The sequence below is a fragment of the Populus nigra genome, chromosome 10, assembly GCF_951802175.1.
Source record: "Populus nigra chromosome 10, ddPopNigr1.1, whole genome shotgun sequence".
In the NCBI taxonomy this organism is placed as follows: domain Eukaryota; kingdom Viridiplantae; phylum Streptophyta; class Magnoliopsida; order Malpighiales; family Salicaceae; genus Populus; species Populus nigra.
In genome coordinates, this window is record NC_084861.1 from 5916153 (window position 1) to 5940272 (window position 24120).

Consider the following 24120-nt stretch of genomic DNA (forward strand, 5'->3'; position numbering starts at 1 on the left):
GAATATCATATTTCTTGATCAATGAGAATGTGATGCGTTCTTAAAACAAGGACAGACACAATTCCTAAGATCGGGGAATGTATACAATTTAATTTTTGAAATGAAATGTCTCCATTTTCAACATCAAGTGGACTGGCATGTTTTTATTTTCCATGGCAGTAGTAAAAGTGTTTTAGAATTTTCATAATTTTTCAAATACAAACCAATCACAACGAGGATACATTTAATTACAGTAATTTTAATTCTCAGTTAAACATAAAAATACATTCACACTATTTCATTCGCGCGACGGGTCGGACCATTTTATTTTTAAATATAAAAAAATATTAAGAGGATGAAGAGTTTTTTTACGGTATTATTAAACATAGTCAAACGGGTTAATCTTGAGACCAACCTACTTAGCTTTTTGTCTAATTTGAGTTTTCAATTCAATCATGCAGGAGTTAACCCGAATTAAATTGATCGATCTCACGGGTCTAAATACAATCTTCATAATTGATAAAAACATGGTTTAACTTTTAAAAAAATTTAAAAAGAATATTGAGATAACTGATCGATCTCGGTCCCACTCGTTTCATGGACTCTATTGAATTTAATAATTATTTTTATAAATTATTTTTATTAATTATATGATAAAAATATATGCTCACAAAACTGAACATCGGCTTAAAAATAGACACTCATTTAAGACAATGATAATCCTATAAAAAACAAATAAAAATAAATCATATAGTTTATTTTCCAGTCATTTCAACATTGAAGGACAAGATCAAGAAAAAAAATTAAAAATGATTAAAGTACCAGAAACATGAAAAAAAAATCCGGTTAATGGGTAAACTCGTCAAACCTGTGGATCGGATAACCCGAGCTAGTATATCAAACCTATAAACCAAGTTATGAACTCCATTGGGATTGTAATTTATTTATTTATTAAACTATTTTTTATTTAACTATATGATAACAAAAATAGATAATCAAGAAATCGAACACCAATCCAATACCAAGTTGTTGAAAAAATATATAAAAAAATAAAAAAAGCTAAACTCGTTAGGGTTATTAACCAGGTCAACCAGCCAAACCCGTGAACATGTTCATGAACTTTATAAAGTTTAATAATATGGTTTTTCTTTGAAACTATATTTTTTTTACCATATGATAAAAAATAAACGATGAAAAAAAAATCAAGTTCAGTTAAAAAAAAAACACCCACCAAACCTATAAATTAGAACATCCTGGGTTATCCTGACATACCTGCAAGCCACGCTAACCTTATAGAAAGATAAAATAAAAGGAAAAAAAACTACGAAGTCAATTTCTCAATTATCCCAATATTAAAAGATGAAATTGATAAAAAAAAATCCCATAACAAAAAAAAAGGGAAAAATAAGTAAACTAACATGGATTACCAAATTCAACTAAAAAAATAAAATAAATAAAAGACATCTCACCAAACTTGCAGATCATGCTAATCATATAGAAAACCAAAATCAATTCAATCATCTCTTTAAAAACATGTATTTGGTGTCAATTTAGACCAAAAAAAGCTCAATTATATAAATAATAAGTTCTAGGATTAAATTAAAAATATTTTAAAAAATTATTGTTTCAATTTACAATTATTTGTAAATGAATGAATAATAATTCTAGTTACAGTGAAAACCCCATATATTTTAGCTTTATATTTAATATTATAACATTTAAAAGTATTTCAAACAATTATATTTAAAAGTATTTCATAAGGTTAAATTATCTAACTAATTATATAACCCGCGATCCTCTACTGGCTAGATATTTTTATTATATATATATAAATTTTTTTAATGCATTTTATAATTTAAAAAATTATAGTTCAAATAAAAATTATTATATATATATAATTAAATAAACCATGCGAACAAAAAATAAAGCATTAACTATACTTAATTATTTTTAGAATACCTCTTATTCATGCTTGTTATTATTTTTTTTGCTGATTTCAACTCATACTAGAATATCTTGTGTATGTCATCGAATGTCGGAACTATTCTCGAAAGAAAATGAACGAAAAAGCAACAATATATATCAAAACTATCAGATAAGATTAAAGTTAAAGTTGATTTAAACAATCTAGCAAAGATTAGCATTGTAATTAGCAAGAATATATATATATATATATCAAGAGGCAGCACTTTTGTTGTTAACCCAGAAAACAAAGACGCACACCTGTAGCGTGTAGGCACATGAATCTTTCGAAATCAATAATGAAGATGATGGAGTAAAGCCCGTCAACTAACGTTGATAGAGTCTATCAAGATCCAGGAATGGGAGAACTCCAATTGAAAATCTGAAGATCAGGACCAATTTCATTTCTGTCTTGTATGTTTATTTTTGTGATTGAAATTGTTTTTTTAGTATTTTAAAATTATTTTTATATGTTAATGTAAAAACTAATTTTTTTAAATAAAAAAATATTATTTAAATATATTTATAAAAAAATATTTTTTAAAAAAACTACTATTATAATACCAAATAGTCTCGACATACCCAGGAAAAAAAGTCATTTCACTGCTGCATCGTTCGAGTTGTGTGTGTTTTATAATGTGATATAAGATGTTTATGTACAAATGTTTTTTTAATTAAAAATATATTAAAATTAAATTTATTTTATTTTTGATATAGATAGATTAAAGTCATGAAAAAATACTTTAAAAAATATTAATTTAATATATAAATAAAAAATAATTTTAAAAAATATTTTAAAAAACACAGAAAGACCTGCCCTTCAATTCTCTTAAGTACACGACTTAATCTGGCCATGTTTGAAACTGTCCAAACAAGACCCCATGCACTGCAATAAAATTAACTCTTAATGAAATTTGTCTAAGAGAAACTTACTAAAATAAATGTTATAAAGATATACTTTATAATTAACGACTCTTATATTAAGTGTCATTGTTATATATCTTATGAGATATTTGTCTTGATTTTAGTAACAATATATCATTATATATTTGATAAAAGTAATTGTTTAAAAATTGTAGCCAGCTGTAATTAATGACAATATTTTACTTAAAATGCCTGCCGGTATACTTAGTGAACAATTGCCATTAAAATTTTATTCTGTAGTGGCACCTATTATGAACATGCATGTGATCTTAATTAGCAAATTCCAGGCTCATTCAAAAATCCGATCCATAATTTCATTCTGTAGGCTCAAGCATAACTCCACTGCTATAATATATAGTTTGAATATTAGATAAATAAAAAGAATTCTATCCTACACTAGGAAGGAAAGAAATTCCAAATCAATATATAAATTTAGATGTTTAAGTATTGTCTCTATATATATAATAGTACTTACTTAATTTGTTATCATGTAAAATAAATAATTTTTATTTTTAAAATTAATTAATTAATCATGCATAATATCTACTGTCAAGTTATTTTTTTAATTTAATTCAAAAATTGCATCTTGAATTCTATATATATATTGGTCTAAGTGTGCCATTTAAATTAAATTCTATGGACACTATGCATATCTTTAAATTTCTACAAACACATTAGCTTGAAAATATATTATTTTTTTTATAAATATGTATCGACATAAATCAATTAAAAAACAATATTTTTCTCTTCCTATTTTTCTTTACATGTTCATTAAAACAAAACAAAATTTTTTAATAAAAATTATTATTTACAAGTTTCAAGACTTAATTATATTATGAAGGCGTATATATTATTTTAATTACGCGTCAAAACCTTATTGCTACACTTACTTCCCTAACATCCACTGCCACAAATCTCATTGTTTTTTTGTTTTTTTTTCCAATAGCGATTGTCTGAATTTGTTGCCTGATATGCACAATTAAAGGATGCTGGCTGCATAAACTGAAGACACCTCTCGAAACTTTCAACCGGTTAAATTCTTCAAGGACGTCAAGCTTAATCTTTCACTTTACCTGGCTCAATTTAGACCAGGTTCGTCTAACTTCAAGAAAAGATGACAAAGATAGAGAAACAATTCAGAGTTCAAATTTGCGTTAAAACTCCCCGGCGTTAGTTCTTGTACATGCACGCATGCATGCGTGATTGTTTTTTTCTTGACATGATAATTGGATATTTAACTTCTAAGCTCAACCCAAGCATTCCGTGTCTACAGTTTTGCCCTTCTGGTTCTGGGAATGATAGAACTTCATCAGAATGCCCGGAAGCAGCCACTCGGAATATATTTACATGCATTCTCATGTTGAGATTCATGCCTCTTGTTAACAAAATATATTTACAAGCATTCTCATGTTGAGATTCATGCCTCTTTTTAACAAAATATATTTACAAGCATTCTCATGTTGAGATTCATGCCTCTTTTTAACAAAATCTTATAAACTATACATCCCTAGTTTGATGTTGTTTTAGTTGACGGCAATACCATAATATTGGTCTTTACAATGAAATTAAAGGACGGCCGAGTCTGGACGTGAATCCAGCTGAATATTATTAATTGTTGTGTTAATTGACGATAAATTAATTAAGATATATGCCCATTGTTCGACTTTGACAGTGACAAAAAGATCTCACATGTGACTGTCCAATTTCAACATTCACGGCTCATGGTAGCTTTACCTGTTTATTTTTGTCTTTTAAGAGTATTTTTTAAAAACAAATTGAATTTTTTTAATTTCAAATTATTTTTTTATTATTTTAATATAATGATATCCAAAATAATTTTTAAAAAATATTATTTCAATATATTTTTAAATAAAATATTTTAAAAAATAATTAATATGCAGAATCAAAGTAGTACAAAGCCACAATATTCAAGTAAAAAGTTTTAATTGACTTCTTACTTCTATTTTACTTTAATAATTTGGTTTTATCAATCTGGAAACATTTACATTAATTCCTCGTATTACGTATTACTTTCTTTTTTCTTAAAAAAACATCATGATGTTTGCAGCAATTATCTTGAAGTTGATGTATAAAAAAGACAAATGAACACAGCAGCATTTCCTATCCTTGCTGATAAGATGTGGTTTGGTGGCTCCGAAAATCCACTATGATAGATTTAGATTTTCTAGATAAAAAGGGCTGAAAATCATTTCTTATCCCTTCACTTTTCATATTCCTATAATCGTACATCCAAGACAAGTTAGTAGTATATCCGCTTGAAAAATGTAAAAATACTCGACATATCGAAAATTCCATCCCATATAGAATCAAAATCGATTTGGACTAAGATTATATGGAATGGTGATCTGAACAATTATGGTTGCAAATCACTCGTCAAGTTAGCCGACTTATTTATAACTTGATCCTGTTTCCTTGGAGATATACTAACATGTCTTGGATGGTCCGATTTGTTTTTCGCGTATATCAAAACCAGAGTGCACATGGACATGGTATTCGTACATTGGTTTTGTACTTTGATTTACTTTTCTTTTAGACACACTTTCCGATGCTATATTTAGAAACTCTCTCTCTCTCTCTCTCTCCAACAGGCCGTATTTTTGCCACCCTCGGCGCTTCCCACGCTTTCTCTCCACTCTATTTGGTTAATAACAGTCGCTTTATCTTTTGTTCGATTATTCTAAGTTAATATTTTTCTTTGAAATCCCATCCACAAAAAAGCCTTCTTCTCTTCTTCCATTTATATTGTGTGGAAGAAAACAAAGGGAATGTTGATGATGAGGATGGTGAATATGACATCATTGAGCCTTCACCGACTCTACCCTTGCTCTTCGTATCCCTTTTTAGAGATTTCGAAGTCAACTTTATTGCCTTTTCTTTGACTTTTTTTGGTTTATTTTTTTTTTGGTTTATAGGTTTTGCTTGCTTGCATGCGTGCTGGTTTTTATTATTATTATTATTATCGTACATAAAGGTTTGATTTTTCGAAATTTTGCTAGTTTTTGAATTCTGGGTCATTCTTATTTTATTGGGCTTTGTTTAGATAATGGTGGGAATTGGGTTGTTTTCTTAGGGTTTACCTTTTGTTTTTGTTCGCAGTTTTGTTTCGTTCGGATACGGGAAATAAACCTATATACAGTCGATGATGGGAAATTTAGTTTTTGAACCAATGTAAGGGTCAATTCATAGACCATAAGAACAAAGAATTTTTATTCTCAATTCTGATTGGTAGGCAATCTATTTAGAAATAGTGAAATTTTTTGGTTATAAGGTCAATATTGGAGGGAACTTGAATAGGAATTTGGGTTGGTGAAACTGGGTTTCTACTTGATCAAAACTTTTCATTGCTATCTTTGATCAGTAATTTGATCTTAGGAGGGGTTTGTTATGCACATTTAATTTGTAATTGCATAAGAATTTTGAAACTTTGCCCTTTTTGATCTTCAAATCTTGATCAGTTCATGCGAATTCGAAGGCAATGAGTATGATGATGAAAAATTGAAGGTTTTTTGTTTTACTTTTCTAGGATTGTCGTCTAGAATTTAAGGTTGTCTCTGGGATTCACGGCTTGTCTTGTATTTGGTTCTTTATAATGGATTCAAAAACAAGCGGTGAGGCTGGTGATGTCATGCCAGAGAAGAAACCGGATAGCCAGGAAGGTAGTGCCAATTCAAAGGTGAAAGGTATAGGAGGTGTGAGTAGCAAAGATATGTTTTTTCGAGCTGATAAAATCGATCTCAAAAGCTTGGATGCACAGCTTGAGAAGCACCTAAGCAGGGTTTGGTCAAGGAACACCGAAATCCAAAGGCCTAAAGAAGAGTGGGAAATTGATTCGTCTAAATTGGAAATAAGGCACGAGGTAGCCCGTGGTACTTTTGGGACCGTGTATCGTGGTACTTATGATAACCAAGATGTTGCAGGTCATTGATCTCTGTTTCCCAGCGCTCATTTTGTATTTCCGTGTCTTTTCATGCTTACGTGATGGTTCTTAGTGTTTTGATATTCAGAGTTCTTAATTTTGTTTGGTTTCTGTTTCTGTAAAGGTCATGCTAGAGAGTAAATAAGGATATTGTGTTTTGCCTGTCCTCCAAATCTTTGTTACGAGTTGCCTTTATACTGCTGCTTATTATCATGATCTAAATTCTGTTGCATATATGTGGAAATGAATATAAAGTTTTGCCCGGCATTGTATTCGCACGGCATATTGAAATGGATTTCATTTGTTGCCTTATCATTTTATCGCTAATCCTAGGAAACAGTTTTCCCTATCCCTTGCGTTTTCTTTTGTATGCTACTTTTGAATGTGTCCCTTTTATGCTGCCTGCCTGGATTGGGGGTAACTAATGCCTGCAAAATCTTTTCACTACAACTCCTGATAAGCATTGATGAAACTGCGGTCTGTTTCAATTGGAGAGATTGTTAGCATTCAGCACTGTGCATGTTGATGTTGATCTCTCACTGAACTGTTGTTGGATGTTGTAGTGAAAATGTTGGACTGGGGGGAGGATGGTATTGCCACAACTGCTGAAACCACTGCTGTGCGGGCATCATTTCAGCAAGAGGTTGCTGTCTGGCACAAGCTTGACCATCCTAATGTTACAAAAGTACTAACTCATTCTTAAACTTGTCATGTTCATTTTATTATGAGCATCATGTTACATGAAAGTTGGCTTTTTTGGGTCATGCAATTGTCCATCTTGTTACCAGTAATTACATTACAGGTTCCTCTTGGCAAGCATGGTTTTCTTGGCACTTTGCTTTAAACATGGTTATATTTCTGTATCTTATCATAGTGGATGGAATTCATAAACTATATGTAAATTTTGACATACATCAACGGGAAAAATGCTTTGCTACTTAAGCAAGATTTTTTAGTTGAAACCATATGCTTGAAGGATCATCCTCCCAGTCATTCTGGTTATTACCATAAGCTTATCATTTGTGTTATTTTTATTTCTGATGCTTTATTTTTTTTTAACAGTTTGTTGGAGCATCAATGGGAACTTCAAACCTGAAAATTCCTGCCAAAAACCCATCTGATGGTTACATCTCCCTTCCTGCTAGGGCATGCTGTGTTGTTGTTGAGTATCTCCCTGGTGGGACGCTTAAACACTACTTGATAAGAAATAGTCGAAAAAAACTTGCTTTTAAGGTTGTGATCCAACTTGCTTTGGATCTCTCTAGGGGGTGAGTTTTAGTTTTTGTTAATTTTCTTTTATTGAAAAATTCCCTAAGAAAATGAAATTACAGACTAGTTTTACTAATTTGCAGTCTTAGCTATCTACATTCAAAGAAGATTGTACATCGTGATGTCAAGACTGAAAACATGTTACTAGATTCTCATAGAAATCTCAAAATTGCTGATTTTGGTGTTGCCCGTGTTGAAGCTCAGAATCCATGTGACATGACTGGTGAAACTGGCACACTTGGATACATGGCCCCAGAGGTATTTCATGCTTTAACAAAACCTTTTCTTCCCTAGGCAGAAGTAGTTTATAAAGAAAATTTTGTATATTAACAAGTGATTGGTTATATAAACAAGTCCAGAAATGCATATAAATGATGTGTAAAATGATGATAAAATCAATCCTTGTGCCATGTTCAATATGGAATCTGTGAGGGCGTGTTTTTTCTGTTAATTATAAATTTATAACCATATGGACACGGGATGCAATTGAATTGGCATATTTGAATTGTTATTTAATTGCAACTATCTAACCTGATACTTTATGCAGGTTCTTGATGGCAAACCGTATAACAGAAGATGTGATGTCTACAGCTTTGGCATCTGCTTATGGGAAATATATTGTTGTGACATGCCTTACCCTAATCTTAGCTTCGCTGATGTCTCCTCTGCTGTTGTTCGACAGGTTAGTTTGTAATTTAAGCAAGCCCTCATGCCTAGTTCTTCTTCTTATTTTTCTTGTTCTTGTTTTTCTTTCGTTCTTTTGGTTATATGGTGACCTGAGGAGGCTCAAAGTAATTGTTATCACCGTTCATAATTAATGGATTTAGGAAAGAATTTTGTGACCATATTGTTATCCACATGACATGTGATTTGGCATCTCGCATGTGAGGGAGCCATTGTCAGCAGTTCATGAATGACTTTGGTCCATTTCTTCTTTCAAACTCAGTGATGTATATGCCCTTCTAACTAATTTATTGTACAGCATTGATGCATCCCAGCTACTTTTAGCAAAGTGGCAATATGGAATTGACATCACTGGATATCCCTCATAATGCTTTCAAATGCCTTTATTGGTTTTTACAAGCAAGGGAGGAAAAGGCTGAGCTTAGTTTAGCTGTCAAGCTCTCGAGAGAATTGATATCGTTTTATGAAAACATTTTGCTCTTTTGCTAAAACTTTGTTCGAGGTCTTAAGATCTAGCATCCTGCCAAAGGTCATCAAATATTGGGAAATTCATGCTGCATGATTTCATTGGCAGAATTTACGGCCAGAGATTCCAAGATGTTGTCCAAGTTCTTTAGCAAATGTCATGCGAAAATGCTGGGATGGAAATGCAGAAAAACGTCCTGAAATGGCTGAGGTGGTGAAAATGTTAGAAGCGGTTGATACAAGCAAGGGAGGAGGGATGATACCTGAAGACCAGGCATCTGTCTGTTTCTGTTTGACCCCTGCTCGCGGACCCTAAGTTGTGTTCTTTTCCTTCCTCCTCGTTGTCTCTCCCCCTTTCATTTTGTAATGAGTCGGAGTTGCGACATCCAGCTCTTAGTTCGATTGGTTACGAACTTTTCCTTCACAAGACGAAAAACATTCTACTCATTATTCTGCAAGAATGGGGAAATAAGGTGGTTTTTTTTTTTTTGTTTTGAAGTTGTAATCTTTTGCTTATTACAAGCTACCGTGCTTGTTGCACACGATGTGTCTACACTGCAAGGGCTTTGCAATTCATGCGTGATAGCACTTGCATTTTAGGAAAGCAGTTTTGGTAGATTGGTTGGATCGGGATGTGTGAATAACCGGTCAGTGGCATGGAACTGCAGCCTTTTGAGGATGTAAGCCTGTGAACATTTTTTGCAGCTCCAGTTCTTACAGCTGCTGCCTTTACCTGGTTGAAATTCAATACCACCTGCTAATTTTACTGTTGATGGGAGCTTTTGGATACGAGTCAATGCAATGAATAGTATGGTCTCAATCCGTGTTAAACCTTCTTAAAATGAAAAAAAAAAAAAAAGGCAACACCAAATATTAAATTAGGTTTGCTTTGATGCATTGAGGCTATGAGGGTTTTTTGGCATTGTGTTTTGACTTGTATTTAATATTTATGTGTGTTTAAAAAGTATGTTTAGTATGAAAAAAATATTAAATTAATTTATTTTTTAAGTGTTTTTGTTGATATTAAAAATAAAGAAATCTAAAAATTTTTATTTTAATATATTTTTAAGTAAAAAACACTCTTTATTACCATACCAAATATACTAAATCCATCATCCATCCCTTAGGATGGTCAAGGCATGTCACCTATAGAGAATTTATGAGAAATTTATAAATTAGAAACAGTGAATTATGAGAATTGTACTTGCATTGGCAGGTTTGAGACATGGAGCGTTGTTCGAATCGATTTCTGTCCACGCTCACCGTGGCTTTTTGTTTTTTGGTTTGTAGTATGCATATCCAGCGTTGCGAATAAAGAAGAAAAAATCTGAACGTTCTTACCGTTATATAGCTTGGGCTAAGCCCATTTTCCCAACCCCGTCTGAAGCCCAATACTCGGCCTCAAAACATAACTCTGATCAAACCCATCCCACCCATTAATCGGATATTGGACTTAAAGTGTGTACGGCAGCAGCCCATTGGCTAAACTTGAAGGTTTCAAAATTAAAGAGATTTCAGGCTTAGAAATTTGAAGCTTTCTCCCATCGTGTAAAAAAATAAAAATAAAAATAAAAATAAAAATCCCGATCCACTAGTGAGCAAGCTTTAATCAACTGGCATTTTATAAATGGAGAGTGATTGTGTGAGCAAATTAACCAGACCACAAAAATTGTCTCCATTTTAGCTCAACACGATAAGAGTGTTGCCTGTCTCTGCTTTACTTGTCTCTTAGCGCACAAGTCCTTGAAGATTTTCCAACAATAAGTGGAACTCCCAGTCGGATCAAATTTTGATGTTGCTTCCCTACCACTTCCTTTCGTCTGGAAATCGCTGTACCTAAACCGACAAATTTATGGTCATTTCAAACATTGTTTTATATAGCTTCTTTTTCTTCTTTTCTTTTTATAGCTTGTATGGTATATGGTATTACAGTAATAGGTTGTTTTTTAAAATGTTTTTTAATTTAAAAATATTTTTAAATAATATATTTTATTTTTAATATTTATTCTTGATATTAATATATTAAAATAATTTAAAAATATATAAAAAATAATTTTAAATAAAAATATATAAAAAATAATTTTAAATAAAAATAAAAAATCTAGCCAGCCCCGCTTACAGTCAATCAAGCTTGTAATGGATAAGCATTGAAATCTAAATTATTATTAATTATCTAAATTTTCTCCCTTTAATTTTTTATTTATTAATGTGAGTATTCGGATTAATTTATATATATCTCGACTAATCTCACGAGTTCTGAAATTAACAATTATATAAATCGTTAGTACCCTTAAAAAAAATCTAACTCATAATCATTAAAAAACAAATTCACTCTTATCTTTAGCTGTCCGACCCCTCTTTTCTTTCCTTTGTCGGAGATGACTTTTTGGATTGCTGACCTAAGCTCAGACAGGAGAGAAGGTGATAATTATCAATCGAAGGCGATCACTACTATCATGCTTTCTTTCCTTCCCTTGGGATAGCGCCTCTGTTCTTCATAGCAGGAACTCTTCCTTTCCTTCACCCGGCCTCACGGACAGATATGATAATTGCATATAGAAAGATCAGGGTCCGTAGACAGAAGCTCCCGAAAGGAAAGACGGTCCTATCTTCACTAAACACCTGACTGGTTAAATTTCTTCTATATTCCCTCCTCTAAATCTTATTAACGACGTTAGTTGTTGGACACGGTCCTCCTGCATGTACAAAGGAACATGTGATTTCCACATTGGTCTAGTGTCTGCACATACGTGGACCAATATGTCACATGTGGTAATAAGGTGGAACCTTAAAATTTCGTAACCCCTATTGATAAGGAAAAGTGATGCTCGATTGATAACCAAAAAAAAATAAAATTGTTCTAACATTTAATCTGGACTGCCTACTATATAGTTGGAGGACTTAAAAATTAAGAACTTATTAAGACTTGTGGTGGAGCCAGCGCCCACACACTAAGGAAAATTATGAGACCACACACATATATGTTTGAATTTATTTTTTATCTATGTATTTCATAGAATAAAAATTATATTTTATATTTTTGTATTTAATGATTTTTTTTATTATAAAAAATTAATTGACTGCATTTTTTATATATAGTTTATTTTTAAAATAATCAATGAATTTTTCACCTCTTGTTAACTTTATAACTTCGTCGTTAATTAGATTATGTTTTGTACGAAAGGAAAGGAGGTGGAGTAATTTTTTCACCTCTCCTTTTCCCTTATTTAGCACACAAAATTGGAAGGAAGAAATTAAAATTTACAAAGGGAGGGTGTTGGAGTATTGCCCTCCAAAGATCGAGGGAGGAGTAAAAAAAATTGTTAAGCAAAAACGTTTTTGGTTTTTATTTTTTCTCTCTCATTTTTTTAATTTACATATCTAATTTTTATTTATTTATCTTGTACGTTGCGTTTGAGACCCTTCGATTTGCATATATTTTTATTTTAAATTGATTTAAGATATAAATTAATCCAATATTATAATTCATTAATTGTCTTTAAACAGCTTACTAAACACGTTTAACACTTTATATCTTAATATTTGTTTATATCCTTAATTTCATCATCGGATATTACTTAATTTGTTTTTAAATGTTAATTATATATATAACAAACACAATCTGTCCATAACATCGTCGTAGAAGTTAAAAATCATCTGTCAGTGCTTCCAAATGTTGCATATAAATCACTTCTTAAAGGAGCATAGAAGAGGACACAGCGTTGGAATCTTAAGTTTCTGAGCTGTGCATGCAGAGCCAATTTTTTTAAAAAAAAGAAGAAGGAAAAGACTTTCTTCTTTCTCAAGTTTCAACTCGTCTAAAAGGAACCTTTTCCCTTTTCCTTGTCTTTCTTTTTGTAAAATTAAAACCTTAAAACGGACAGAACCTGGACTGAATTTGGATCAGATTCAAGCAGACATCTCCATAGCCGACAACACGTAATTAGCTGCGTTTCTTATTTTTTTACGTGAAGAAAGTGGACCTCAAACTGGATGGATACAAGCTGCTGCAGACTGTGTCTAGTTTTATATATATATTAGATAGTTGATAAATATCCTTATCAGGATTTGTTTCTATTCACCACCTGAGAAAGAGGTTGGTACCATTGATGCTGTTGAGTGTTGACATTAATAAGATATATAGACTTTTTGAGTGTAAGTAAAACAAGAAAGGTGTTGAATATTTTTTTTTTATTAATTTAAGGGATAGTTACAAAAATAGTACTTTTATAATTTGATCTATATCTTATTTTATCTCCATACTTTAATAAATTATCAATCAAACAAAATATATTATTGATGATATAAACTGTTATTGAACATGTAAATTTCAGGATGAAAAATATAATTTATAAAAATATAAAAGGGGAATGAAATTCGGATAACAAGATTTTTGTAATTAACCCGTAATTTAAACTAGGTTTATTCTTTTTAATTATAAATTTATTATTATCATAAAAACATGTTGAGTTTGAGATTTGTCAATTATTATTTTTTATAATCATGGTTGATGTCCTGAATTGTTGCACACTTGAAGCAAATAAAAAAAAAAACTAAAGAGTTTTGATTGGATATCTATAAGATTAAGGTAAGAATAATTTTAAACTTGATGATAGGTTCTTTCTAATTTAAAAAGATTGATGCAAAAGATTTTTTTTTCTAATATGTAGCTTTATATCAATGGACATAACTTTCAATTTGATAATTAAACTAGGATGAAATTTTGCTAAAGAATTCCAAAGATCATATTTTCTTTAGGGTTAAAATTTCATATCCATCAAAGTTCATAAAAGCTTTCAAATAAAACTCATAAGTTATTATTTGAAATTTCTTATATTTTTTTAATTTATTTAGGATTATTTTTTCTATTTATATGGTAACTCTTCTATTATTTCCCAACTTTATTTAAGATGTTTTTTCTTAATTTATTTAGAAATTTCATTATTATTATTATTATTTGGTTTTTCTAGCTGGTTGAGGTAAGTTTTTGTGGTTTATTTAAGAAGAGAGGTAGAGTATCTAAAAAGAAAATATTGGTAAATTAAATTTTATATGGGATCCATTTCTCAACATAATTTCGTGTTATCATGCTTGTTATTTATATATATATATATCTGTTGATATTAAAGTCCAACAATCACAAGTTATTGTTTATTGTATAATATTATAATTTTAAGTTATTTTATTTGTTGTTTACTACTAAATATTAATAATAGCGAGAAAAGATGTGTTTAGATAAATGGAGACGAGGAGGTTTTTCTAGGAGAGAAGTTAGGAGTTGGTGATAGAAATATACAGAAATAATTATGACATTGAAAAGAAGTTTACTCATTAGTTTCCCAGGTAACATAAACAATACACACTGTATACAAAAAGAGGACATGCAACTCGAAAATTAATGGGCAGTACACAGCATTTCTATCTCTCTTTTTTTTTAATTAATGTAAGTATCCGAATTAACTTGGATATATTTCGACTAATCCTATGAGTTTTAAAATTAATGATCATGTATATTTCTAATGACTCTAAAATTTATGAGATTCAAACTGGTAACTTCTAGAAAACAAATCTAAAATCTGAACAATTAAGTTATACATCTCGGATTTCTTTATTTTATTTTCATGGAGTAGAGTTGATGTTTTTTTCAATAATTGCCTGCATTCTTTTTGCTTATAAAATATATGTTCCAACATGAGGATTGGGATCTTTAGAAAAGAGAGAACGCTAATCTATCTAACTGATCTACAACTCATCAGAGAAGATAATAACGATGCCTTGCACGAATCATTTCCTATTTTCATCCTTATCTGGTTTTTAATTTTTAATTTTTAATTTTTAATTAATGTATAGCTCAATGGAAGAGGATAAGAGTTTGTATATCGTACGTAGCCATTCTTTAAATCAGATAAGCATACTCATGCTTTAAATTAAGTTGGAAGTTAACTGCATGTGAATTTTTATAATTTCTTCGGCTCTTTTAATTATACCATGCAAAATTTACAATTCCTCCGCTCATGAAATGTTTCTTGCAAAATCAAATTTTATAGTTTTATGTTAAGGTTTATTATCTAAAAATGCTCAATTTGGATCGGTGATTAATTACTTGTAATTATGTAAATCAATACTTCAAACTGTATTTAAAGGGAGGATATTTTTTTTGTTTTTATAGAAATTTATGTACCAAGCTATTTCAATACTTACCATAATACTTGCACAAATTTGATTAACATGATTTGGAGCGGTTAATCCTGAATTACGAAGGATTAGTCGTGGTGATGCAAAGGCCCGCGACCATTCTTAACTTTTATTTAGTCCAGACTTTAAATTTTCATCACGCAAGACAGACACCTCATTTATTGTTGCATGTAAGAATGGCACGTCAGATTGTAGTATTTATCAGTTTGAACTTTATTTTTTTTTATTCACGTGGGGTGTCTAGGCTAGCTTGCGCACATCACGACTATTCTCCAAGACCCACTAGACATCCTATAAGCCCAGAGGCAGGTTAGGCACCGCGAGGGTGACAGGCGTGCACATAGAGGGTCGAACCCGGAACAAGAACGGAACAAGTCACACAGTTGACCACAGCAGCTAGGCCCTTGAGTGCCAGTTTGAACTTTGTAGTATGTCAACATGTTTTCTTTTTAATTTTGAAAATATTTTTATTTATTTTATTTTAAATTAATATTTTTTTAATATTTTAAATAATATATTTTTAAATAAAAAAATATTTTAAAAAACAAGCTACACTCATAAACTCTCCACAACTACTCCAGCTTCTCCTTTTTTTCTCTATAAATTGATAGCAAAAATTTAGACAGCACTAACTTGGTGCTTTCTGTTTCCTTTTCCATATTGGCTACTCGCCATCTCTCTCAACCTCCTCTGTCTTTCTTCTTAATCATAATCATTAACAATATGGAATTGGGAATCGTTGAAACTTCGTCGAGGTTGATGACGGATTTCCTCCAGAAATGTGGTGGCTATGCTGTTGTTGATGGCGGCTTCGCCACTGAACTTGAACGACATGGTGCTGACCTTAACGACCCTCTCTGGAGTGCCAAATGCCTCATCAGTTCTCCTCATCTTGTTAGAAAGGTAACCCTCTCTCACCCACTCTCTATATTTGGAAGCATTTCTCTGTGCAGATTAATTAACTGTTTTGTTTTCCTCTTTTTGTGAACATAAAAGAGAAAATTTAACAGAGGTGTCCACTTTCCATTTTCTTTCCTTTTCCTTTTAAGGTTTTAAATTTTATCGTCTTTGATTGGAAAATATGATTCCTTCCATCACCTTTTTTTTTCATGTTGTTTCCGAGCCTGCACGAAACCCTTTTTTAAAAAAAAAATATTTTGTATTAATTTAAAAAATAAAACAAAACAAAACAAAATAATTTTCATCTTATTTAAAAATTTTATTTGTTCTAGATTTTTCAGCCAAATTATAGCTAGAATATTTTTGTTTCATTTGGCATGTTTTGTTTCAGGCTTGAAGCTTTGGAAAATTAAAAATCCATTAAATCAAAATGATCGACTTTGTAGAAAGATAATAATGATCCCTAGTCGGCACGAAGTTGGCTAATTTTGACTACATGGCCAATGTAGTGCACAAAGTTGGAAAACCAATTCTTTTGAACTTCGAAGAAACATGAACTGTGCCAATTTTTCGTGCAATTGTACCAGTTAGACATAATGGATCTCGTGTACATGTTCTTGAGTCCCCAAGCTTAAAGAGTTCATGGACAGCTAAAATTGGGTAATTACATTAGTTGCTGTTCTCGACGGCATTCCTTTCTTGATCGTACGTGAATATTATTGTTGATCGTGTTTAACATGACAGGTTCACCTAGATTATCTTCATGCTGGTGCAAACATCATAATAACAGCATCTTATCAGGTATTTTTAATATTCATAATCCAATTATATTATACTAGTTTTTGTGGAGATAAATTTTAAGCTGACATGTTTTTTTTATAAAAAAAACATGTGACAGGCTACTGTTCAGGGTTTTGTGGCTAAAGGTTTGTCTGAAGAAGAAGCTGAGTTATTGCTTAGGAGAAGTGTTGAAATTGCATGCGAGGCAAGGGAAATTTACTATGACAAATGTACTACCAAAGGTTCTTTGGATTACATTGAAAGTGGAAATATCTCAAGACGTCCTGTTTTAGTTGCTGCTTCCATTGGCAGCTATGGTGCTTATTTGGCCGATGGCTCCGAGTATAGGTAAGTAACTAAATGATTAACATCATAGTTTTTGCTCGTGCTATCAGTTTATGCGACAATATTTCTAGCACAAGCAATCACCAAATATTACATCAAATTTATCATGCCTTATTGTAATTCCCTTTCCTTGTACCTGACAACAATCTGCTGCTGTCTCTCTTTACAGTGGGAAATATGGTGATGCAGTTTCTCTAAAAACATTGAAGGATTTTCACAGGAGAAGGTTACAGATTCTAGCGAAATCAGGTGCTGACCTGATTGCGTTTGAGACAATTCCGAATAAGCTCGAGGCAAAGGTAGTTAATATATTTATGAATTACACAAACGAAGTGGTTGATTTCTGAGTAGATCAATTAATGATTCTGTGGCTTTTATTAAGAATGTCATAGCATGTACCTTTTCTGGCAATTAATTCTCGTAATTTTGCTTGGTTTTGTTGATCAGGCTTATGCTGAGCTTCTTGAGGAGGAAGAGATAAATATTCCTGCATGGTTCTCTTTTAATTCCAAGGATGGAATTAATGTGGTCAGTGGTGATTCCATCCTTGAGTGTGCCTCCATTGCAGATTCCTGCAAACGAGTTGTTGCTGTTGGAATCAATTGTACCCCTCCAAGTTTTATCCATGGACTTGTTCTCTCCATCCAAAAGGTCTGTTTTCTGAAGCTAATAATATTTTTGTTGGTTAAAACCAAATTTCTAGAGGAACATCTGCTTCAACTTAATCAACTTCTGGGACTAACGCTATTTGGCTGGTTAATCTGGCAGGCAACAAGTAAGCCAATAGTCATATATCCCAACAGCGGCGAGACGTACAATGCTGAGCTTAAGCAGTGGGTGGTGAGCATTCTGATGTTCTTTTTGCTTCAAATAACAGGCTGTTCTTTATGGGCTTCTCCACCAAGTACTACGCCCCCATTAGGAGGAGTGGCTGAAGAACTGCACAGTTGCTAATTCGTTATTTAGAATTGCTGAATATTTTTGTATACAACAGTCCTTTTAGGACAACTGAAGCTCTTTAACATCCTATTGTCGTTACGAAGCAAAATTTGTTCCTGTTTTGATCAATCACTCGCACCATTTCCTTAACGTTAGTGATTCAGAAGTTTAATTCAATGTGTACTGTTGCAGAAATCAAGTGGAGTGGTAGTAGATGAAGACTTTGTCTCATACATAGGTAAGTGGCGTGAAGCCGGGGCTTCTCTATTTGGAGGCTGCTGCAGGACTACCCCAAATACCATCAGAGCTATAAGCAGGGTTCTCTCCAAATATCCTTAAATTTTCTTCAAGTGCTAAAAAAAACCGAGAAGCGATCATGTAAAGATAAAGAAACCGGGAATAAGAATCTGATAATCCATCTTTGTTTCACCAAGAGCCTTGTAACCCAATGCTAAGCCCGGTGGGTGCATGTAACGTTGTCTTCTCTGTGTATCTCAATTAAATAAATAAAGTTTCCTCTTTTTTATTTTTTTTATGGATTTTTCCCTTATACAAATCTTTTTTAATAGATTCTATCCTTTTACTGTGTGTTTCATTAACTTTCCTCCAGTTTTAATTTTCTTAAATTATATGACACGTGTAAAAAATATTTGCATTGACTAATAAAGATCATTACTTGGTTGGATCCTGAAGTTTATTGCCTGCGGGTATCTAGGAGCTCTGGACCTTTCAAAGTGGATCCATAGTTATATCTAGTTGAAAGATATTCACTGTGGTCTGCAACTAGGCACAGCCTTGATTGATATGTTTGCTAGATGTGGTGACCCAAAGAGTGCAATGCAAGTTTTCAACAAGGTGATGAAAAGAGATGTTTCAGCCTGGACTGTAGCCTTTGGTGCAATGGCGATGTAGGGAAATGGTTACGAGGCTATTGAGCTTTTCAATAAAATGCTGCAGCAAGAGATTAAACCACATGGAGTGGTATTTGTGGGACTGCTGACTGCATTGAGCCACAGCGGGTTAGTAGAACAGGGCTGGCAATTTTTAGGGCCATGAAGGATATCTATTGTATAGCTCCTCAAGCTGTCCATTATGGGTGTATGGTTGATTTGCTTGGCCGAGCTGGGTTGTTGAGCGAAGCTCTTATGTCTCATAAATAGCATGCCAATGGAGCCTAATGGCGTGATCTGGGGATCTCTTTTAGGTGCTTGCCGGATACACAAAAATGTAGTGTTGCAGCTTATACAGCTGAAAGGCTAACTGAATTGGATCCTGAGAGGACTGGGATTCATGTTCTTCTGTCGAACATATATGGATGTTGCAAAGGTCAGGCTACACCTAAAGAAGAAAGGAGTCCAAAAAATGCCTGGATCAAGCTCAGTAGAGAACAGTGGAAAAATTTACGGGTTCACGTCAGGTGGTGAATCACACCCAGAAATGACCCAAGTTGAAACTATGTTGAAAGAGATTTGCTGTAGATTGGCTACGTTCCTGGCCTTGCGAGTTTTCTTCTGCTTGATGTTAATGAGAAGGAGAAAGAGTACCAGTTCAGTCGAAATAGTGAATAATTAGCGATAGCTTTTGCACTTATCAGTACAGGTCAAGGAATGATAATTCGTGTTGCAAAGAATCTCCGAATATGCTCTGATTGCCACTCATTTGCCACGCCAGTATCAAAATTACACGGCCGATAAATCATTGTTCGAGATAGTAATCGTTTCCACCTTTTCCAGCAAAGTTCTGTTCTTGTGGTGATTACTGGTAATTGATATGTCACTGCTTTTCCCAATGGCCACATCTTAGAGATGCCAGTGAGCTACACAAACCCAAGTTCTTCGTTTATCACGGATTAAATTAGAATCGTCAATTTGGAAAAGGCATGTCCTAGCAATTTCCGACCTTCCAACCGCAAGAACATTATTTGGAATCAAGAACAAAGGTGAAAAAAAGAAAGCTAAATATATCTATTTATGCACGTGACAATTATACAAAAGAAAAAATAACAATAAAGGAACAACCATAAGAGAAGTTTCAGTGCCATTTCAGATGCAGGTTATACAGTTCATAGCTCTTGCCCAAGCAATCAGGGAACATCCAACAAAATCAAGCTTAAAGTCGAGATGTGCTTCATAACTTTGGGAAAATGGAGTCTACAAAAGCATGGTGCATTGGGTCAGATTGCCAGATTTTAGCCACGTGATGATGTGATGATGTGCGCCTGTGAACTTCTTCAACAAGCCAGATGGTGGCTTCAGCTTTACAAGGATGAATCATGATATCCAAGGGCCTATGCTCGTCCTCACTGCCAATTCGTTGTTGATCCCATGTATTTAGAAGAATGTTGGTGAGGTAATGCAAGGGCTGCTGATATAGTTGCTTGATGGATTTGCCTAACCCCACCCATGAGGAAAATGGGATGGCAGAGCCACGTTGTACTGGGATAGGGATATGCCTCATGTAATCTTGATACATTTCTGCCCTTCTAATCAACACACCTGAACAATGACACATTTAGTAAGGCTAAAATGTAGATGAATGGTTGAGCATATCTGTTAAACAAGTACAAAACCTAAGCGCATGACTGCCCAGAGTAACTTTCAACTCCAGACAGAATAAAAAATGGACTAGCAGCGGGATAATATTCAACCAGACAAGGAACATTTTAACAGTTCATTCACAGAGATACAGCCGGTATCATACAGGTGAAGTTACTTGGTTATCGCATAATGCACAAACGAATTTTATCAAAACAATATATAACCAGGATCCAAATCCAAATAGGTGTTAGTACCCTCAGATGTCATTTCTTTGAAGGGTTGATCGATTGTAACATAATTGGATAACCGCTGGCCATCAAGTCCATCATTAAGCTCTATCTCTGAATCCGAGGAAGAAGATTCATCCGATGATATAACATCAACCGGGTCAGTCCATGGTATTGTCCTCTTCATGTCACATACAATGTAACCCTGGACAGAGATCACCAGACTCCAGTTCAGAAGAATGTCAAGCAAAGATAAAAGAGTTAAAAGCTTGAAAATGTCCCTCTACTATATCGATCACCAGCACACAAATCCAGACTAAATCAAATTTCTATTTACAGTTAATCGCCCGGAGATCCCCAGAACCGTTAATAAGAAAAATAACTATACAAGGCTCTGCCTCTAGTCTACAGAAAACAAGTAAACAAATTGGGTGACGTCTACATTGACATGCAATTGATAATAAATGAAGAATAGAAGAGGAAAAATATAACAGGGAAACAAAAGACAGTAAAGATTACTCCCAAGTAAAATCACCACAAAATTCATCAATCAATAAGGCAGAAAAGTAAACCCTCGTATTCAACAAATCCTCATAAAAGGCACTCTAAAACCATTCTTGCTTCATTTCCTCAAGAAAGCAGAAACAATTTTATTCTGTACTTCTCATCCAATTTCCTACCCTAGATTTGCATGTTGTTTCTGCCTTTTGCATTTAATCGAGCAGAAAACACCAAATCTTAGGTCACTGCAAAAACTGTCTTCTGAGCCTTAGGATTTTCTTTTACCCAATAAAAGAATATGATAAAAGCAAAATGCAATCTGTAAATCAAGTTTCTAAAGAGATGAAAAACATCAATGGAGAAGAGTTACCTGAGCAGACAACACGGATTGCCCTTTTGGCCTTTTTGGAGGATTGTGTAATCGCAAGTGAGAAAAAATACCGTTAAATTTCTACTAGCTTGACGGAGAAAGAGAGCGTTTCGGCTGGTACTTCTTAGTTTGAGCTCTTTGCTAGAAGCCCTAGAACTAGAAACTACCATTACCACGAAGGGCTTTTTCTTGAAAACGACATGTTCATCCCCAGGTTATAAACCAATTCTCAATTGGATCGCCAAACAAGCATATCTCAATTGGATCCCATTGCACAACTCCCAATCAACTCTCTACCTAAAAATCAAGGATGTCAATTAAATATTTTATTTTTTTAATTAAAATAAAATATTTTAGTTTTAAAATATTTCAACATGTCATTTCGGGTTTGTAATGTTTATATATATATAAATTCAGCAAATATAATTTAAATTTAAAATAAACTAATTATAAATTATGCAATACAGATATAATGTCAAACTAATATAATTTTAAATTTTAAAATATTTATAAATAGTCAAGATTAAATAGATTTTTAACTTAAAGTAATTCAACTTAAACAAAATATCAAAATATTATGAAAGCAAAATGTTTTAACACAAATATTTTAAATATAAAGTTACGTCAATGTTATCAAGGTTAATGGAATCTAAAGCATCCTTTATTTTACTCAAATTCCTACAAAGTATAAACATGAAAAAAACAACATGAATATAAGCCATATATATTAGTGATAAATCTAATTTTAAAAAATTAATATCATTCTTAATGAAAGTAGTAATAATAATTTTCAATATTATTATTAATATTATTGTTATTGAAAATAGTAATGAAAAATAGCTTTTTATACTTGGATGGTTTAATTAATTAAATTGAGTAAGATTCAATTTGATTTAATGACTTTTCAAGAGCGGAACGGAACATGTGGAATGAAATCAGAACGTTCCGACCGAAATTTAGCCGAAAAATCTGAAAATGACCGAGATTTAAAATGAAATGAAAATTGTTCCGTTTTGTTCTGTTTTTTGAATTGGTATGAAATGTTTCGGCCATTCCAGACGAAACAGAACAAAATTAACAACCTTCCTAAAACTTTTCCTTTTTTTAACTGAAAAATTCTATACTATTCATGGACTTACAACTCAACAATCTTCAGTTTTAAAATCCAACCAATTGAAGAAGAGCCAGTAAACAAAAATTTATTTATTTATTGCATGATTTGTGAGTTTCCAAACTCATAAATGCTAAATTGGCTAGCTAGATTTAGTGGAAAAGGATCTCTTTAATAGTATATAAAAAAAGGGAGAATCTAGTTGTCTAGATCACTTTTTTCTTGTCATAAATTTTAATGATGGGATTAATTGGCTAATGCTTGATTGATGGGTATCCAAATGATAATTTTGGTTTTTTTAGGACCCAATTGAGAATTGGGTGATATTTAAGGGATAAATGTTTTTCTTTTAGCAAACTATACTCCACCTTATTTTAAAACGCTGTAGTTTTTAGAACATTCCTTGGACCTAAAGCTTAGCGCAACCATTAGGCCTATGTATGTTCTCTTTTGCTGTCACAAGAAGGGCCAGCCCAGTCTTTGCTCCCAAGCCCAACCTTAGTTGAAATAGTTGGATTTCTTTTAAGATTTTTTATTATAACGAGAAAACTGATGGCGGTGGCTTTTAAATATAATTTTTATTTTTAAATATTTTTAAAAATTATTTTTAGTATTAAAATATTAAAATAATATAAAAACATTAAAAAAAAATTAATTTAAAGTAAAATATAAAACATTATTTCTGCCAAAAACAAAACAAACAAACGTGAAGTTTGAATGAAGTCAGTTATACTATTGTTTTGTTTTTCTATTGGTTTCGAAAGACAACTCGTTTAATGGGCTCAAACTAGCCCATATACCTCAGTGGGCTGTTTTATTGACTGTTTCTGTGGGCTAAAAACATGATCACGCATCTCATATAACCAGATTTGTAGATTTGAACATGGAAGGAAGGAAGAAATCAGGAAAATATTATTACGGAGCTGGTCGCCTGCATGATAATTTCGCCATGACAGATGCTTCAAAGAAAATCACCACCAGGCTGAATAAGGGCT

General features: G+C 32.5%; 3 protein-coding genes across 3 annotated transcripts; 2 read left to right on the forward strand and 1 right to left on the reverse strand.

The window, feature by feature from the left end:
• Window positions 1-5156: 5156 nt before the first annotated feature.
• Window positions 5157-9991, forward strand: LOC133705509 (serine/threonine-protein kinase STY13-like). The gene is made up of 6 exons (XM_062130762.1): window positions 5157-6803; window positions 7366-7487; window positions 7865-8070; window positions 8155-8329; window positions 8619-8753; window positions 9330-9991. Exons 1-6 carry the CDS (start codon window positions 6476-6478, stop codon window positions 9534-9536), a joined length of 1173 nt encoding a protein of 390 aa, XP_061986746.1. The 5' UTR covers window positions 5157-6475; the 3' UTR covers window positions 9537-9991.
• A 6043-nt stretch (window positions 9992-16034) lies between these two features.
• Window positions 16035-18914, forward strand: LOC133706028 (homocysteine S-methyltransferase 3-like). The gene is made up of 7 exons (XM_062131535.1): window positions 16035-16318; window positions 17060-17116; window positions 17214-17443; window positions 17610-17739; window positions 17888-18091; window positions 18209-18280; window positions 18572-18914. The coding sequence occupies exons 1-7, from the start codon at window positions 16139-16141 to the stop codon at window positions 18716-18718; spliced, it is 1020 nt and encodes a 339-aa protein (XP_061987519.1). The 5' UTR covers window positions 16035-16138; the 3' UTR covers window positions 18719-18914.
• A 1405-nt stretch (window positions 18915-20319) lies between these two features.
• Window positions 20320-22295, reverse strand: LOC133704748 (protein RDM1). Its single transcript, XM_062129708.1, has 3 exons — window positions 22015-22295; window positions 21171-21348; window positions 20320-20874 (listed from the first exon to the last, which is right to left on the reverse strand). Exons 2-3 carry the CDS (start codon window positions 21328-21330, stop codon window positions 20507-20509), a joined length of 528 nt encoding a protein of 175 aa, XP_061985692.1. The 5' UTR covers window positions 21331-21348; window positions 22015-22295; the 3' UTR covers window positions 20320-20506.
• Window positions 22296-24120: the final 1825 nt, after the last annotated feature.